Source organism: Sabethes cyaneus, chromosome 3 (genome assembly GCF_943734655.1).
Source record: "Sabethes cyaneus chromosome 3, idSabCyanKW18_F2, whole genome shotgun sequence".
Taxonomy (NCBI): Eukaryota; Metazoa; Arthropoda; class Insecta; order Diptera; family Culicidae; genus Sabethes; species Sabethes cyaneus.
Genome location: NC_071355.1, coordinates 236,205,577 through 236,225,624, shown reverse-complemented (window position 1 = coordinate 236,225,624; position 20,048 = coordinate 236,205,577). Strand labels below are relative to the sequence as shown.

At 37.9% G+C, this 20,048-nt stretch overlaps 1 protein-coding gene across 1 annotated transcript; it reads left to right on the top strand.

Annotated features, from left to right (window-relative positions):
• Positions 1–228: 228 nt before the first annotated feature.
• On the top strand, positions 229–767 carry LOC128743644 (adult cuticle protein 1-like). The gene is made up of 2 exons (XM_053840262.1): positions 229–280; positions 360–767. The coding sequence occupies exons 1-2, from the start codon at positions 275–277 to the stop codon at positions 669–671; spliced, it is 318 nt and encodes a 105-aa protein (XP_053696237.1). The 5' UTR covers positions 229–274; the 3' UTR covers positions 672–767.
• The last annotated feature ends 19,281 nt before the right edge of the window (positions 768–20,048 follow it).

The following is a 20,048-nucleotide window of genomic DNA, read 5'->3' as shown; positions in this document are numbered from 1 at the left end:
ATATTGTTTTCACTGCGGACTTAGTCATAAGTTGCCACCAGTTGGGTATAACAGGAAGTGTGTGTCTGTGTAGGATTGGAGGGCGGGTGCTGCCGCGGCTACGCAAAACTTGGACTACAGGAAAAGAAATGGGTCAGGTTCTGGTTCTGAGTCGACCCAGTTCCTGGAGTTCGCTATAAAAGCTTGCACCGGGGTGACAATCAATGTCACAGTTAGTTGGTGTGTTCTATTGCAAGGAAGCCAAAGGTCTTTAGTTGTAACTAGAAAAACCAAAATGAAAGTGAGTGCGTTAGATAAAACAAATTGAGATAAAGATTCGCGAAGGTTAACAGTTGACTAACGTTGGATTTTACCCGCAGGTCGCCGCCGCTTTGTTCGTAGTGCTTGCGTTAGCGCTGGCCGCTGAAGCGAATCCAGTGTGGCCTTGGGCGGCGTCACCTTGGGCGGCGTCACCTTGGGCTGCCGCACCATGGCCAGCGGCTTGGCCTTGGGGATGGCCCGCAGAAGCACCCGCTCCTGCTCCGGTACTTGCCATTGATGCTCCCGCCGTTCCTGCCCCTGCAGCCACATCTGTCACTGCCAATCGTGGAGCGGTCCATGTCGCGCCGCTACCCGGTCATGCCATCAATCAGCAGCAGTTAAATCTTGCTGCCGCTCCTGGAACTGCCTAGAACTGTTGAACAATCACTTTCCGATACACTCTATTGATGCTATTTCTTTTGAAAAACTATCGACGCGAATGGATCTATGAATAAAAGGACTTTATTCTTCTACATACAAATTTGAACTTTAACTCTTCACTAGTGAAAAATTCCCGATTTTGGACTATCACCGTGGGTTCATCGCCAGGTACTTTCGCATCATGCTTGGAGCCACATATCGATTCGTACTGTAACCTCGACCTTTCACGAAGACGTTCGGTGTCATATGCGATCCTGGCCGCACCGGTATGTAGCTGATCAGTGAGTTTGGAGCAATAAAATTCATATACCGGCTGGGTTGCGTCGATTGAAAGTTATCCCAAATTACCGGATTGTGTAAGTTATCAACCAGGCCGATGTACTCAGAGTACCAATCCGTTTGGGGAAAATACTCCAAAGGATATCCAAAGTAGTTCGGATAGTATGGGTTGAACGAGTCTGCTGGTGTGGAATAGAATCCTTCGGCAATAGCTATTGCTGCTGCGCAGCAAATCCACAAAACAATTACCTAGAACAAACACACAATTGTTAAAACTGTCCCGATATCGCACAATTGTTTGAACAACATACTTTCATTTTCATACGGCTTTGGTTGTTTTTCCCACTGGCTATAACAAAATAACAATCCGACCGTCAGCACGACTTACTGATCTGTGCAGACCCGTAACGGTCGGTGAACACTTTTTATCAAATGATGTAAAAGTAAAATTTCCTATGCGACCTTTAGGTAGGGTGCTGGTGTTTTATGGCCGGATCCTCTCTAGGACGTTTGCAGCTCCAGTCAGTGGAGTGGTTATTGCCGAGCATTGACAGCTTGCTGGTGGTGACATGTTTGAGATTACCCTTCATAACAATGCTGTGGTAAGCGATAGTTGAAATAAATTTTCCTCCGAGGTACATTGCTTGAATTGGATTGCAATTGCTTCTTATGAATAATAATAAACATTATTCTCGTGTACAAATAGACCACTTTTTAACATTTTTTGGGTGGAATTTACAGATAAATATTCTTTCTTTACTGCTACAAACAATATTTTTAAAATCATCACATGTAATTTTTCTGCAGGAAAAATTATTCATCTTATTTAATATTAATTTTTTTTTATTAGAATGCTACTGTCTACGACTGAGGAGGCTTCTCAAATATAATTCGGTCTCTACTGAATGATACCTCACACTTTCAAGCATATTTGATTAAAAAGCTGTGTACCTTTTGTTGAATCTCATTAAAATTAATTCAGGTTTATCCCATTTTAGATGACGTTGATAACAGTTCAAAGCAACAGACTTCATTATTTCGAAAAGAATATGCACCTTAACAAGCTTTTAAAGCGTTCTGGAAACAATTAAAGCTAAACTTGAAAAATATATGTTACAAAAACCGATGTACAGTAATGTTCCGATTTTGTCAGCCCCATGTTGAATTTTGGGCTTTGAAAATTTTTTCAGGACTTAAGTCCTTGCAATATCGAAGACTTAAACCAAAAATTGAATTTTAACCCTCAATTGGTCAACCGAAAGCTCAATGTACCGGGCACAGCACACTGGTCCAGAACCATTTGCGCATTAGCTAATAAATGAAAAATCGGTAAAATCAGTTTTTCTATTTTAGCTGTTTTTGTAGTTGTTGTATGACTTTTTCCTGTTTTACTAAGTTGTACAAATATTAAAAGACACAACATTGCTAAATATAGTATACCTTTATCTTTGCTTGTTTAGGAACTATAGAACTTTTACTATAAAAATACCCTAATTTTGACCACGAATTACTCGCAAGAAGGCATCAATTTATTCAAAAACTCTCCCCAGAGAATCAGAATAGTTTCAAGCAGGCTGAAAAGTTTTACAAATCATGTTTAAAAGTACAAAAGTTAAACAAAATTTATAGGCTGACAAAATCGGGGGTAGACAAAATCGGAACATTACTGTATGTCTATATAATTAATTTTTATGGCGGTAGGTTTTGTACAATCGACGGAGGAGACGGAAGAAGAAAGTAATGAAACAGAGGTGTTGATAGTATCCCAACAGAATGGGACAAGGCGTAAAGGGAAAAGAGCAAAAAAATAGGTAAGGGAGGATTATTGAAGTTACGCTTTACGCTGGGGCATCCGCGGAACGAAAAAAAAAATTGAAAAAAATCAGAGGGGTTGTGTACAAGACACTAGCGCGTAGGTAACGTAGGACTACGCAAGTCTCTTTGTAGCGATAGAAGCATACGATTCTTCATATATACATGTACCATACATACAGGGTGTTAGGTAGCTTAGTGCAGATATTTCAAGGAGTGATAGAGGATCATATTTGACGCAAAAAATCCTTCTACGCATATGACCAAATCTTAATCGTTACAGAATTATTTAACTTTTTGACATAGGACTACGTCTTTGTTTACTATACTGGGACTGGGTAGCACTTTGTGAAAACGGAAATAGAATTGTAACGTGTGAATGAAAGATTTTAAAAGGTAATAACTTCTAAACTACTGAACGAAACTGAACAATTTGTATGTCGTTGGATAGATAAAATGACCAGCAGTTTTACGCAGGGGGTAAGAGAGCAATTTTATGGAGGGCGTAAGAGGGGGGGCTCCCATACAAATGAAACACAAATTTCCTCATAACTCGAGAACTAATCAAGCAAAAGGAATCAAATTTGGCATGTGGGAGTTTTTGGAGGCATTTATTTATTTTATGATGGTTTGAGACCCCTCTTTTTTCCTGTGTAGACTCATCACTGCGACCAGTATAGTTGATCTATTGTGATATCGCCTGGGTGTTTGCTGTATACCTGCACTGTATTTCTTTTTGCTATAATCGCTATTGAATGAGCGATGTACTTATTAAATTTTATGCGTGCTTGTGTGTATTAGGGATTTACCTTACCTTTAAATCTTGATCTACTTTACCCAAATATTCCTCGCTGTCAGTACTATTCCGTATTATAGCCCTCCCTGGCGAGGACTCATTCGTTTCTCTGACCAGTACACTTAACTATAGGAGGGACTTTTGCACTATCAAGAGGCTTCAGTGGGTAAAAATAGCTCAATGAAAGCATATAGGGGAATTGTGTATAACGTGCCCCCCCTGGCCAATGTGTCCCCCCTTCGTTTTTCGCTAAACAAGCGAAATCTAAATGCAAAACCACTCAGAAACCATAGTATTTGATGGAACTAGCCTACTATGCAAGTATGACAGTTGTCACATGCTGTAAAAACAAAACAAAAATAAATTTGTTTTTGAGCAGCTTCCGATGTAACTTTTGGTGTCATTTCCATAAGCTATTTTCTTGTCAAAATCTGTAAATAACCGGTTGTTGCGATTCGATTGCGTAAAGTGAACTTCAAAACGACATCCCTGCCAAAAATAACGGTATGAAACGCTTGATTTGCTTTAGCATTTAATATTTTTTCAAATAAGTAAAAGCGGGCCAATATGCCCCACTTGCGGTGGTGCAATTTGCCCCCCTTGCAAATGTGGCTATAAACATAGGTAAACAGATCTAAGTTGAAGCCAATTGCCATTATTTAATACAATTAGTATTGTAGAGCAACCGTGGTGGGAATAATTTATTACCAACGTCCAAATTCTAGGTAATTCAACTACCCGGTACAAAACGCCACAGCTGCAGTATAATGTGCCCCATGCAGAAAAGAAAAAGTGTCCCAGAAGGCCGAAACTAGGTTTATTTTACATAAAATAACGATATTTTGCAAAACAAAGTAATTAGTTTTACTTTCTACAAAATAGAGTTGGTCTGTCACTGGTAGAAATACTCAAATTACCGCATTGGGCATATTATACCGCAGGTGGGGCATTTTACCCCGCGCAGACGAGAAACACAACATTTAGGTGCTTTTATTGAATAATTCCTAGCATGTTTATTCCACGATACTAAATGAAATAAACAATTGCAATTGGTTGTCAGCTTAAATACCAACATATACACGTAGTTGTAACGTTAATTTGGGGAAGTATAATGGAGATATATCCATTTATTCTTAGGGGGGGCACATTATACACATTTCCCCTAAGGTGAGAATGAAGATATGTTTCTGTAACAGCGAATTTATTTATTCAGTCCGGGTTGGAATTAGATGAATTTTTGGTGTTCATTTGATCTCACCTGTGCTTAGTTCATTGGCTCTCAGAATAACCATCGAACTGTCAAAAATAACCATGCTTCAGAGCAGGGTTATTTTCGACAGAAGGTGAAATAACTATCGAACTGTCAAATTTTAACTAAAAAGGTAAAAATTTCGTGAAATGGTTCAAAGCCTAAGTCAGCAGCTTGGGTAGGCGACACATCAGCGAGCAACGCATCGGCAGGCAGCTTCAAGTCACATCCGTGGTTTCATTCTAAGGGTTTTGGTTTCATACATATTGCGTGTCCTTCAGTGCGCATCGTCATTCAATCAGCGGCTTTGGTGGCCGACACATCGGCAAGCAACACATCGGCAGGCACCTTCAAGTTACATCCGTAGCGACTTGGCCAGCAGTCGAGCATGGCGGAAGGCTCAGGTTCTTCCACAGAAGGACACGTCTACGACAATGTCATATTTTCTGCTGTGTAACAAGCGGTAAGCTGTGAAAGTAAACTAGACTTCTCGGAGCAAGAGACAGTTAATCGACGCCGCTAACTTACGTGCCTGTTGCCATTCGTGTCAAAAGAGAAGGACATGCGAAAGGTACGTCAAATTTACGATAAACGTGCTTTGGCTTTAATGTAACCAATGGCCCTTTTAAAGGCCACAAGCGAGACATGTCAAGATACGCATAATCATATTTAATACAATAATCTGTGGGCTGGTCATTCATTACTATTTCAACCTTTATCATGTACACAAGTGATTTTTAAAAGAAATCTCTATGTGTTAATTCATAGCCACCATTGTATTCAATGAAGAATTGAATCTGAATATTTACTCTCCTTTTTTTAACATTCACTTAAACAATGGCTCTCACAGATTCTTATAAACATACATATGCCAGAAATGCAGTTTATATTACTCTTTGAGCTAATGATCTGATATAGTCCTACGTCACCCTTTCGTACAATCCTTAGGGCTGTATACCTGTAGTTTTGACGTAGGACTACGTCTTTGTTTACTATACTGGGCAAGGTAGCACTTTGTGAAAATGAAAATAGAAGTGTAACGTTTGAATAAAAGATTTCAAATGCTTATAACTTCTATACTACTACACGGAACATAACTGTTAATATGTCGTTGGAAAGATAAAATGTCCAGCAATTTTATAGTAATTTACTTGTTATAATCTTTCATACGCTTAATAATGAAAATGTATGTAAAAACAAGGTCAAATTTCGGTAACATGATGGCTGCTAGTAAAAGATTTTCGGTGCAGGATACAATGAATCGAGGCCGATAACCTACGTGCCTGTTACCATCAGGGGTGTGAAATTGTCAAAATTTGGCAGACAAAATATCCATGGATGGCAACAACTCTGAAGTAGCCTTCATATCGAAAATAACAGCTAGTAATAATAAAATATAGCTAATAGGCTGTGCTTGAATGATTTCTGATTAGTTTCAGATGTTTTAAGAAAAGATCAGTAAGTAGATACCAGAACCAAAAGTACCAAAACCAATGGGTAGGACAAGGACAATGTATGTAGTTTGACATTCATGCCAAAAGGGAAAGACATTCGGTATGTGCGCTGAACTTGCTTTAGCGTTGATGTTATTTGTAATCAATGGCCCTTTTAACTTTCTTGTAAAAATGTTTAGTTTATCGTACCTAAAACGCTAAATATATGCTACTTTTGTGGCCTTCCCTTCAAACTACTAAGCTATAGCTATAGCTATAGCTATAAGAGATATTTTCAGCTGAAAGAAAATTCAATTTTATCTTCAATAATACTTGATGCTGAAGGCCACCAAGGCTGAAACATTTACTAGAAGCCCGAATGTCATGATAATTATGTGCCTTCCGGGACGAAATTTTGGCTAATTCAATCACCATCAAGAAACGAACGAAGATCTGAACCTCACGAGCGGCTTCCGTAGCGCATCTGCTCACAGTTTTAATGAGCCAAGCTGGAGGCGATAGATACTTATGAACATACACATGCCAGAAATGCCGTCTGTATTAGTCCTAGCTCTAATAATCTGACTTAAAAGGGCTTAAAAGAATACTTCATCGAGTAAAACATATTATTTAAATATTACAATATAATGTTAACATAGGCATACGTCATCCTTTCGTACAACCCTTAGGGCTGCATACCTTGTAGTTTTTTCAGAGTTGATATCGAATGCTCTTTGATCTAATGATCTGATATAGTCCTACGTCACCCTTTCGTGCAACCCTTAGGGCTGTATACCTGTAGTTTTTTCACAGTTGATATCGAACGCCCTCGAGAGTACGTACTTTTCACCCACGTGTGAAGCGAGGACGTAAGATGAAGACGAATAGAGAGAGAGTAAAGCAAAATCTGCGGCCATACATCCTACACACGCTCGCGGATTCATAAGTGGGATGTGTACTCTGTAAGCTGGGTAAGTTTCGTAGTTGAACCCTGAAACCGCCCCCCCATCTCAGAAGAAATTTTTTTTGTTACACTTATGTAGAAGCTTTCGCAGCCAGCTGTTTAGAGGATTTGTAGGAAAGTTTTAGAGTTGTGCGATCCTCATCGTCGTCGTCAGCAGCATAGAACCGGGGTGACTCATGCTGTTTTAAGCAGCCGTCTCCATTTATCATTCAACTTAGGTTACTCGGCGCCAAATTTCCAGGCGTCTCAGAAGTCGCAAGTCATTTCAGACCTGGTTGAGCCATCTCACACGTTGGGGCCCTCTGTTCTAGGTGCCGGTGGAGTTATTGAATAGAATTGTTTTTGTACGACGTGTCTAGTCCACCGTAGTTTACTGACTTTCCCCAAATGTACGATGGTAATCTACCCAAGCAGTGTCTACTGTCCGTGATTCGAACACCTCCGCCACTCTCCGCTTTTAGCTTGTACTCCAAGCGCTCTAGTCAAATCCACAAAAGCTGGGGTTTCTTAAGCTATTGTCCGTGGACACCAGCAGCGGTTCCAAATCACGAACTCATCTCCACCACTTCTGGTTCGTCGCCATCAATGATTAGTGTTTGCGAAAGGTACACGTTCGTTTGCTCTGAGCCCACCTTGGCTGAAATTTGAGCAGCTTTTGACCGGCTATTAATAATTGTATATGTCCTGAATTAACTCCTTATGATAAAGTATGTCAGTTTTTTTGTAAAAAAAAATCCCATGGAAAAATTTCTGGCTACGCCCCTGCTCACAGCAACACCGATATGTTTGTCGTACGCTTGCGTCAGTGGAGTAAGCGTTGGATGCTATGCTTCTTATACTCGCTTGCGTACGGATGGACACCGTTTGCTTCTCGCTCGATTTGCACCATTGCCTCGTGTACCAACGAGTGTGATTGTACTCAGTACTTAGTTTAGCAGTTTTAGCTCTATAAAAGCCCTCCTTATATAACATTTTCAAATCTTGCGTGTATGAGGTGCTACAGTTAAATAAGTTAAATCGGTATCACAAAGAGCTGTAAGTTTCATTAAATTTGGTTAGCTCAAATTCAATGCATACTATGATAGAGCTATGAATAAATAAGTGCAAACGATCGAAGAGTTGCCTGAGAGCTGACATCTGTTTAAGTTTTTTAAACCAAAATTTTTTCTGCGAGACTGGTTCGAGAAAAGGCCGATTCGTAAACACAATCATAAAAGAGAGTCAATCGTAGCGCTAGAGTCATCGTAAATTCTCACTGAGTACGAACGTAGAGCAAACAATTTAATCAAACCATAAAATGTTTACCATTAAATTTCGTCGTCAATCGAAAGACAGTTTTCGTGCTACTTATTTCAAACGACTGTTCGATGAAGTAAGTAACCGATTGGAGTGTGCCTCGTAGTACCTACCTAGTGACCAGTTCTTTTTTATTGAGCGCTAAAAGTCGTCGATTTTATTGTTCCCCATTAAAATGCAAACACTAACAGCGCAAATGGATTACCTCTCTATTGCCACCTGTTTTAATTATTGCGAAGAAACTAGTACCGGCAAATTGTAAGTTTGCTGGGGGGAAATAAAAAGTTTATGTTTTGTCCTATAGGTACTAGCTATACGGTGGTTTTGCAATTAGCACTGAACAAAAATAAAACGAAGTTTGTTAGTTACCAATCCGTACCTATAGATCATAATTCATAATTGACAGTGGCCAAATGGTCCAATTAATAGTAACGGATTTAATTCTAATGCTATGATATACTATGAAATTTGAACATAAAACAAAGCTCAAATTTAATGCTGCAGCTTCGCCTTAAGTCGTTCCGTTAGAATTCCGCCGAGCGAAGCAGTGGCCTGGTATGTGACATTGATCTTGACGATATCGCATGAGCATGAATTATATGCGCTCTGCATGCTGCTTGCTCTATGCTCTGCCCTGTTACATATGCCGGCTCGATTTAACCGGCCTCCGGCCACGAACGGCTTTGTGACTGACGATGGTGTGTGCTCAGTCGCGCTTGTTTGTGGAACTCGCCTACCCACGGAGCAACCGAACGAGCCGAACGCCTTTCGACTGTCTTGGTTTCCATTTCAATCTTCGCTTTCCGCATGCTTCGCAGAGCGGTGCATGCCGGTTGACCCTAAGCGCATATCAACCATCACGCCTGCAGCCATGGCATGGCATGGCATGCCACACCGCCAGCCGAACCGGTCAGCATGGGTGGCGCCGGACAAACGCGTACCTGCCTCGTGGACTACAGCAGGAAGGCTCGTGAGGTCGCTGGATGATAATTAATTGCCCCCGACGAGTAACAACCGTAAGTGGCGGCGTTGAAATGTAAACAAAATTAGTAAATGACTTAAAATTAGAGTGGATTGTTGACAAATTTTGCGCCATAAAAAGGGGTTTATTTTTGTAGCTGACGACAGAGAAATAACGGATCGTAAACGGTGCAAATTGAAGCCATTATTAGGTCCGGAAAATACCGGATTGGACCATTACTGGCGATTGAAATGATTGAAGCTAAATTACCATCAAACACTTTAAGGGTTTGGTGCTAGTGCAGGCGTTCCACTGTAGATCACAGCTCAGATAGATTGACCGTTCGCACGACGAAACAAGCAATTGCAATTACTGACCATCAGCAGCGAAATGGAGCAATCAACGGAGATTGTTATTAGGGGTGATCAAGTTATCCGTTTGCACACTTGCAGGTTCCATTTAGATCGAATTCTATCGGAACCCTTCTTAATCCTGCCCCCAGATTGGATCGGTTTAACGCATTCCACACTTGCAGGTCCCTCCAACCGACCGACAGACCCGAAAAGAGCATTGCGCAGGTTGACCGAAATGGTGTAAAATTGCAAATATTCATATGGCCGGGCTGCCGTTCGCCATTTCAGACCGTATCTAGGAACTCGAATGTTTAGGCGTCCGCTCACAAGTTGCGGTTTGGCCGATACAATTTCCCGTATGTTTCGTCATTCTCAGCCGGGTTGGATTCATAGCCAGACCTGACTGTGCCTGTCGCCAGCGATATCTCAGTATCTCGAGTAAATAAACGAAAAAAAATAAACAGAAACAACTTTGCAATTATTTTCCCAAATTGGATCGATGGTGGGTGGGGTTTTACAGCAAACCCACAGGCAACAGTTATAATAATAGTGCGGTGCTTGTGCTAAAACAACTTTATTTCCAGTTCAATATCACAATTTGAGTTCGGAAAGGGCGTGTGTGTGTGGTTTCGGTTTCAGGCAACAATTAGCTTCTGGTTGACGGTATGGCCGACCAGCGGGGCTACGTGAACCGCTCCGGGATTGGCAGCGACATACTTGGCAACCGGAACAGCGTCCTGGTAGTTGTTGTGGCCGTATCCGTACGATCCCCATGGCAGTCCCCAGGGGGAGGCAACTTTGGCAACGTTAGCTTGAACTACAGTGGTTTTCGGGGCGTACCATCCATTCCAGCCGTGGTTATTGTACAGGGAAGCAGCTGGCCATGCTGCCGATGGCCAAGAGTGTCCGTATGCTGGCCAGGCCGCTGAGCTGTGGTCATCCCAGCTGTTCCAGTCATTCCAGCCGTTCCACGAGTTCCAGCCGTGGGAACTTACTGGCCAGGCAGATGGCAGGTATGAAGCGTTGGCGGTAACGGCTAAAGTGGCGACCAGAAGAGCGACGAAAACCTATTGGATGGGATGTGATGGTTTAAGTGGCGAGTTGAGGAAATTGCGATTTAAACTGACCTTCATTTTCACGGATGGCTGAACCTTGGAGAGCCCCAAATTGGTGTGTTGCTGAACTGATGGCAGTGGACTGTGATAATTGGATTAAAGAACGATCGTATTTATATTACTCCAGACATGGAGGCGATTTGCTAAATTTTTAGTTTATTGACCGTGAAACTCCACTTACTTCCTTCATTGTGGGTAATTAAAAGCAGAGGACAGAAGTCATTTTTCTTCTATTTTTGGTCAGTCAAAGACATCACAATGCAACACTTATTCAGCTTCATAACTGACATAACTGTCATAACTGACATATCAACCATAAATTGGGTTTGCTTAGGTTTCTCTGTACGGTGTGTTTAGTGAAATTTGATTACTTGACTGGTGCTTGCGATTAATCATATGGCTTGGGAGTTTGGAGACAAGAAAAACAAGCAAAATAACAGAGACAAAATAGACAAGCAATTCGACAGACTTTGCATCCAACAATTGCGGGGTTAGTGTTACGATCCTATTGACTCTAATAGTCGCTCCGAGGTGAGCTTCGAACATACGACGACTGGTTTGTTAAACCAGTGCAAGTGTCGTGTCTCGAGGCCAATCAGGAGGCATAAAAAAGACAAAAAAAGTTAGTCGAATACAACAAACCGACTACGGAAACAAATGACAGCCCTGTCCAAAAATGAGCTAAACAGAGACAAAAATCAAATGAAATTAATAGAAACGACATAAAAATGAGACGAAAATTCGACAAAATGAGACAACAACGAAACAAAAATTACACAAATATGTAACAAAAGAAAGCAAAAATGAAACGATAATAATACAAAAATGTGACAAAATGTGATTAAAATAAGAATAGAATAAGCTAATACCGAAATAAAAATGAAGTAGAAATAATAATTAATACGACTAGATAAAAATGGGACAAAAGCAATACAAACACTAGCCAAAATTTACACAGAAATGAGAGAATAATTAAAAAGAGATTCAAAATCTAGAGGGAAATAAGACAAAAAAGAGAGAAATAAGACCAACATAATGAAATAATGAGACAAAATAAGACAAAAATTAGTTAAATGGGACTACAAAAAAGAGACAACAATGTCGTAAAAATGTGACAAAAAACAAGATAAAAATTACAAAAATGACACATAAAGGAGACAAAATAAGACAAAACTGATACAAAAATAAAACAAAAATAAGGCAAAATGACACAAAAATGCGTCAGACTGGGGTTAAAAATTAAACAAAAATAATGCGAAATGAATGAGACCGACATAATGAAAAAACGAGCCAAACAAGACAAAAATAAGAGAAATAGGATGAGAAAAATTAGGCAAAAAGGCCGCAAAAACGGGATAAAAGTAAGCCAAAACTAAAATAAAACTAAGACAAATATTATGAGAAAAATGAGAGAAAAAGGTCGCAAAATGAGACGCAAGCAGGACAAACAATATAAAAATAACAAAGATAAGACAGAAATAGGTAAAAATGAAACAAAAATAAAACGAAAATATGACAAAAATGTAACCTGAAATAAAAATAAGGCAAAATGGGACAAAAATGAGCCAAATTTCGATTAAAACTAAGGAAAAAATTGCAAAACGTGAGTCAAAATGAGATGCAAAAAAAAACAAAAATGATGTAAAAGCGAGATAAAAATGCGTTAACATTGGGATATAAATGAGACGAAATGACTGCTATCCTATTACCTCTTACTGTAGCTTCCGGTTGAGACTCGAACATTACCGAGTGCTGCGAAGCCCACACTCGTGTGGTCTAATTTGCTCACACACGTACTCGTTCTAACAAACACGCCGGTATAAGTATCCCTTTCGCACACTTGCTCTTATTTATTCATGCACTGCGACGAGTTGTTGCGAGTGTGTATTTGGCTAACAGTCCCTCTTACTTGTCATTAGAGCCCGAGCAGCTGATACCGATCACTCGAGAATCGAGGTTGTAAATGAAGTAGAAATCAAAATGTAAAATCTGTATCCCAGTGTGCCGCTAGCCCTCACGGGCAGCGGGCTGCTCACAAGTTATTTGCCTCGTGAGCAGGTTATGCAGAAAGACGCTGCAAGGTTGTGCGTTCGGGAGTGGGTAGGTCTGCACACAGCAATGGCGGCTGGTTATCGTACGCTTGCGTCGGTGGCCGAAGCGTTGGGTGCTATGCTTCTCATAGCTACATGTTTCAAAAAATGAAACAAAGATGGAACAAATTAGAAAAATAAGGCTATTGTAAATTATTTTTAAAGTTTTGGTCACCTCCATCCCTCCCTCCTTGGAAATTGGCTTGAAAAATCGGGGGGCAAAAAAATTATTTGTAGGATTTGAGTTAAATTTTTTCTATAAAATTAATTATCTGTGGGTTCTACAGCCTGAAAAACTCGAAAAATGAATGTACGAGTTGAGTTAATGCTTCTAGCACGAAACAGAAATGGAAATTCAAACAATGGAATTTCCGAAAAACGGACAAAAAATCTTTAGTTTTTGTCTTTTTTCGTAGATTTTTGCATGAAAAATATAACGTATATAAAAAGCAAAAATAGATTTGGTTTTCACGCTTAAACTTCAAATAAAAATACCTGAAATCCAGATTTTTTTTTGCTTGATTAAAAAAACTCTTTGTTTTTTTCGCCCCCTCCCCGTCAGTGGCATAACACCGGAAGGAACTAAGATACAAATGATAAAAATAATAAAATCGACACTAAAATGCAACAAGAATAGGACCAAATGAGACATAAATTACATAAAAATGTGATGAAAAAGATAAAAATAAGATGTTAATTATCCAAAATGAGATAAAAGTGGGAGAAAAAAAGAAAGCAAATAAGACAAAACTTAGACACAAATTAGATAAAAATAGAATAGGTTTTTTACATAGAATTAAAAATGAGACAAAATTATAAAAATAACGCAAGCATACGACACAATTTACGCAAGATTGATATAAGAATTAAAACCAGATGATAAAAAATGAGAAACAAATGGGGTAAATAAATCAAAAATTAAACAAAATAAGACAAAAATGTCTTAAAATTTGAAATAAAAATACTAAAAAATAAGAGTAAATATGACAGTACAAAAATCTGACAAACATGAGACTAATTCTTAACGAAAATGTTGTAAAACATTGTCAATAGACAATAACTAAGGGAAATAATAAGACAAGAATGAGACAATTCAATTTATTTCCAATTAGTTCGCTCTCATTCATGAATTCTACTCTAGGACGCTGAAGATAATTTTTAATTATTCTAAAGAGTGAAATTTAAGCATTAGCATAAGTACAAGTATAGGATACCGCCCTTGCACTGCTGGTCCGTTATACAAGGACCGATTAAAATTGCACTGTAAAGTGGGACGATAAGGCCATTACAAATATTGTATAAAGTTTTTGTCGTTCCGGTGTTGAACCACTGAAGGGGAGGGGGACGAATAAAAAACAAAGAGATTTTTTCAATCGAGCAAAAAAAATATTGGTTTTAGGCATTTTTATTAAAAGTTTAAAGGTGAAAACCAAATCTATTCTTGCTTTTAATATATACGTTATTAATTTCCATGTAAAAATCTACGAAAAAAGAGACTTAAACGAATGAAAATTTTTTTGGCCGGTTTTCGAAAATTCCATTGTTTGAATTTCCATTTCTGTTTCGTTCTAGAAGCGTTAACTCAACTCAATTTTTCGAGCTTTTCTGACTGAAGAACTGACAGACAATTGATTTTATAAAAAAAATTAACTCATATCCTACAAATTTTTTTTTGCCCTCCGATTTTTCAAGCTAATTTTTAAGGGGGGTGCCAAAAATTTAATTTGCTGTGGCCTAACTAGACAAAAATGAGAAAAAATGGGTACGAAAATGAGACAAAAATTAGAGTAAATTAGAACCGAGATTAAAGTGACACAAAAACGATTAGAAAATAGATAAGAATGTAGCAGAAATGTTAAAAAATTTATACAAAAATGAGACTAAATGATGAAATAAGACAAAATGGAAAATGAAAAACAAATAAAACAAAATTTACATCAAATTGTCATGAACTTAGATGAGAAAAAACTTAGATGAAAATGAGACAGAAATGTGAAACAAATGAGACAAAACAAATAAGGCTATTACAAATATTTCTTAAAGTTTTCGTCCTTCAGATGCTGAACAACTGAAGGAAAGGGCGAAAAAAACATAGATTTTTTTATTTACGTAAAAAATTGAGATTTTTAAGAATTTTACATGAAGTCTAATCGTGAAACCCGAATCTGTTCTTGCTTTTCATGTATACGTTATTATTTTCCATGCAAATACCTTCCAAAATAGAGTAAAAATCGGAAATTGTTTGTACTTTTACTTTTGTTTCGTGCTAGAAGCGTTAATACTCTTACTCTTTTTTCGGGATCTTTAGGCTTTAAAACCCATAGATAATTGATTTTATACAAAACATTTTTTACTCAGGTTTAATAATTTTTTTTTCAGTAAGGAGACAAAACTCTAAAAAACAAACAACACAAAAAAGAGCTAAAAGCAGTGCTCGAAAAAAAAAAAGACAGCCCTTCACGTAGGCGAATATAAAATGCATTTAGCGCGTACAGTTTTACTCCTGATAGTATTTTTTATCAGTCACCCTATGGATATCATTACTGAACTACTGACAGTGTTTGTTATTCTCAGTTTTCAGTTTCATTCATGAATTGCAGTGCTGAACGATTGCTCTTGATTTACATTTAAATCTCAAAGTTTAGTTTTTTAAACTGCTTGCTTTAAAAATCAACCAAAACCTGACTGGAAGAAAATAATGAAACACTTCGAAGTAATGTTTATTGTAATTTCGTTTGCCGTTGTCGGCAGTTCAAAATGAATAAATGATTCACATTTGATTTCATTCACTATTGTCGGGAATGAATCATAGTAGAGAGCAAGGCGAACATGAACGCAAGTGATTCGCTCGATAGTTGGTTTTAGGTTGGCAATGCTAAGTTCATTTCATCTGTACTATAAACAGCAATGAAGGAGCAGTATATTAGATCAATTCAGGCGTATTGCGTAAATTGAAAATAAGATTTCTAAGCAATGAATTTTACTGTCGCTCCCGATCCGGTTAAGATTCTAACAGCCACGGTCTTTGCCTTCGGTTTTCGTACTCCAACTCGTAAAATGAGGAATAGAGGGCAGCAGGCTGCTTACGAGTTGTTTGCCTCGTAAGCGGGCTATGCAAAAAGAAACACTGCGAGGCTGTGCGTTCTCGAATGTGTATGTAGCAGGATGTCTGCACACAACAACGGCGGCTGTTTATCGTACGCTTGCGGCAGTGGCGTGAGCGTTGGGTGCAATGCTTCTCACACTCGCTCGCGTGAGAGTAGGCATTGTTTGCTTCTCACTCGATTTGTAATATTACATACGACAACTGCCCTATTGCACCAGTGTCGTACATCGAGGACAAACAACAACAAAACTAAACAGAAAGTAATAACAAACCTGAAGAAATAAAACTAAAAATGGTACAAATTACAAAAATGAGACAAAAACGACACAAATGACAAAACTAAGATAAAAATGATAAAATTACAAAATCGACCTCAAAATGTAACAAATATATGATAAACTGAGACAAAAATTATGCATAAATGTGATAAAAATAAGAGGATATTTAGGCAAAATTGAGACAAACATGCGAACAAAAGTGAGACAAAAATTAGACAGAAATTATATGAAAATAAATCGAAAGGAATTCATTTCCAATTAGTTCGCGTTAATTCGTGAGTTCTACTATACGCTAAAATAATTTTAGTTGGTCGACAATTAGTTAAAAATGAGATAAAAATTAGACAGAAATGAGTTTGATATAAGATAAAACCGAAAAAAATGAAATAAAAATAAATGAAAAATGGACAAAAATGTTGAAAAAATAGAAAAAAAGTAAGACAAAATTTTACCAAATAGACATATAAATTTAAATCAGAATGAGACAAAACTTAGATAAAACTGAGACAAAATTTAGACATCAATAAGACAGAAACGTGAAACAAATGAGACAAAATATCGCAAAAAATAGATAAAAAGTAAAACAAGCATGTGTTAAAACTGAGACAAAAATGAGATAACCACCCAAGTAACAAATTCAATTTGAAGATGCATTTGAAGAAGTTTCCAGCCTTTGCTCCTTAAAACCGAATATAAAACTAGCAATTCTACAAATCTGCGATTAAACAGCCATAAAACCCTTATAAATCTGGGGAGGCCCACACTAAAGAAGGTTCTCAAGAATATTTCCAAAGGTCTTTTTAAAACTTGTAATTCTTATCGATATGTATTTATAGTGACTTCCAAGAGTCGGTTGAAAATAAAAGAAAATCACCACAAGTGTTGATGATTTTTTTGTTGTCGTCTCAAAGAACACTTGCAAGACATCATACATTTAATACAGTCTTAATTTTTTTAAATTGACTAAAAGCTATAAGAGAAAAAGCATTCACAGATATTGCTTTTCCAAAATGGATATAAATGAAAATTAAAAATAAAAGCAGCTGCTTTGTTGTCAATCTATGAGAAATTTTTCATGTCACGCTCAGTTTGTCGATGTTTTGTGACATGTAAGTTAGAAAATTTTAGCGCGCCGGTTATTTTCGCTAGATTATTAAAAACTTTAATTAATGAAAAAATTCAATAATTTCATGAAGAAGTTGATAGCTACTAAATTTTTAACAAATTGCGGTAAAAAGTCTTTTAAGTGTCCGAACATTATTTATTTAAAAAGATAAGATTACCTATGGTATTGCATAACAACATATTTATAAACGCCCATATGCAATTGGCTAGAATTTTAAAAGTAATAAATACACTCCTGCTCGCCATTTTTTCAATGGTTTTATCTAAATCAACCTGAAAGCGCTTATTAGACTAACATTTCTTGCACAAGACAAAGAAAAATTTTCCGGTCGATAAGTCGAAAAGTTCATCTATACTTATTGTATTCTTGAAGAGGACAAGTTGTGCTTGAACAACAATTGTTTGAATTACTTAAGGGGACCAAGTTTTTTGCAAGAAAATCATTCTAGTATAAACAAAGAAAACGCCAACAAAGTGTCAATGTAAGATGTTTTTTGTGATGGAGGTTCACCTACTTACATTGAGTTTAATATTTTTTATGTACAGCAGTCATTATGATTACCAATATAAATTGATTTTAAAAATTAAAAGAGGACTGCACGGCAGTTCCATGCGTAAAGTTTAATCTGCAATATTTTTTATATACTTTGTCGTTACAACCGTTTTAAAAAAATATGCTTCAACGGCTTCAACCCCTTTGAACATTTTCCCAACACCGGCTAATGACCTCTATATTCAGTTTCAAATATACAAACAACTCTACAAACCCGCACCGCCTCCGCCAAAAAACGATCGAACCAAATTTACTAATAACATACAAATCTATCGTTGATGCATCATCACCAGCATAGTCCTTCCTCAGCTCATTTTGACATCTTCATTGTTTTTTGATTTCGCTGATTGTTCATATGAAATCTTGCTAAAGTTTCGATTAAAAGATCCATATTTGTTCAATTTTCTCCTGGTTCAGACGCCCATTTTGACAGATCAGTTGTTTACGTTAGAATGTTCTTTCTTCAGAGTATGATTTCTCTTACAAGAATATACAGTTTTAAGACGGTTTTATGATAGTATTGTTAAGACAAACCAATCTTGCAGAAGAATGTCATAAATTTTTGTCAAAACTATTGCTAAGCTTTAAGGAACGTCGTTTGTGAGCAGAAATCAAGTATCCTTTAAAACCGCTTAGGTGAAGGTGAATTACATTTATTGATATTTCAGTTTTATGTGTGTTTCTTCAAGTCTCCTTCAATCATACTTCAGAAATGTTCAGATAACATTCACTTGAGGAAAAACATTATAAAACCTGTTAGATTTTGCAATGCTCTGATAAAACTACTATAAGAAATGTATAAGACCAATTTGCTATTGGGTTGTTACTTGGGCATGAAAAACAATCATAAAAAGAGATAGGTTGAGGGGGCCGGCGGAAACCTAGCAACACAGTTGTTTTAAAGTAATTGTAGAGACTGATATGTATAGACTCGGATGAAAAAGAATAAGACTTGCTGCTACTGTCGCTCACAATAAATTAGTCGCACAATTTTACCGTAACCAAATTTTCACATATTTATTAAGAATTTCAGTTCAGTTGTAACTCAATGTTCCAATAATCCTATTGGTACTTTACATTACAACCACTTTCGAGATACTAACAGAAATCACTGAAACCAGAATTTCTTTTATACTTCACAGTTTCTGGGCGCGAACTGTGTGTCATACCTTTAAGGAACAGCTGATTTGTGTTTACAAATGTTGATCTATTCTAATAAAACCTGTTCAATTTAAATTTCAACTACATTCAGATTACACAATCTACGTCAGCAGCAGCTAGCCGGGGCGGCATGGCTGACCTTCAGTGACACATCGGAAAGCAGTCAGCCGCCGGAATTGGTCCGTACTAATCAATCCATGTTGTAAAACGACGAGAAAGTTGCCTGCACCGAGGGATGAAAATTTTGCAATCATGTACTTAATAGAATTCATTGCGGTGGCTATCCGATGTATCAATTACCCCATTAATTTAACATACTGTCACCCGGTTGATGAATTGATCTCACAATCAAACCGATTTAATGAATGTAAATATTTGCCGACCGCCATTAACGATTCACCGATGTCGTGCCGGCAGCTTCTGTGATTTCTGGATCATTCGTCGCTGTCCATCACCAACCAGCCAGCCAGCCAACCTCGGCTGGCTGATGAAATTTATCTCGGACTTGAGCGAGGGATGGATCACCGATATCTGAGGCTGAGCTCAACTGAATGGGATGGCGTTTAATTTATTCTTCCCCAGGCCAAGCCGGCCGGCCGTACCCACACGCGGTCGCGAGGGATCTCCTCAGAGGCTCTCCTTTCTGAAATGGAAATCATCTCTGGAACTTAGCCGGCTGGATCCCGCCGGACTATAAAAGTGAACGAATGTTCTTCGCTGGCAGATCAAAGTTTGTTCCAGTTCTGTGTTCAACGGTCGGTTGTATTCGAACGTCCCCGCCAAACGCCTGCCAAAG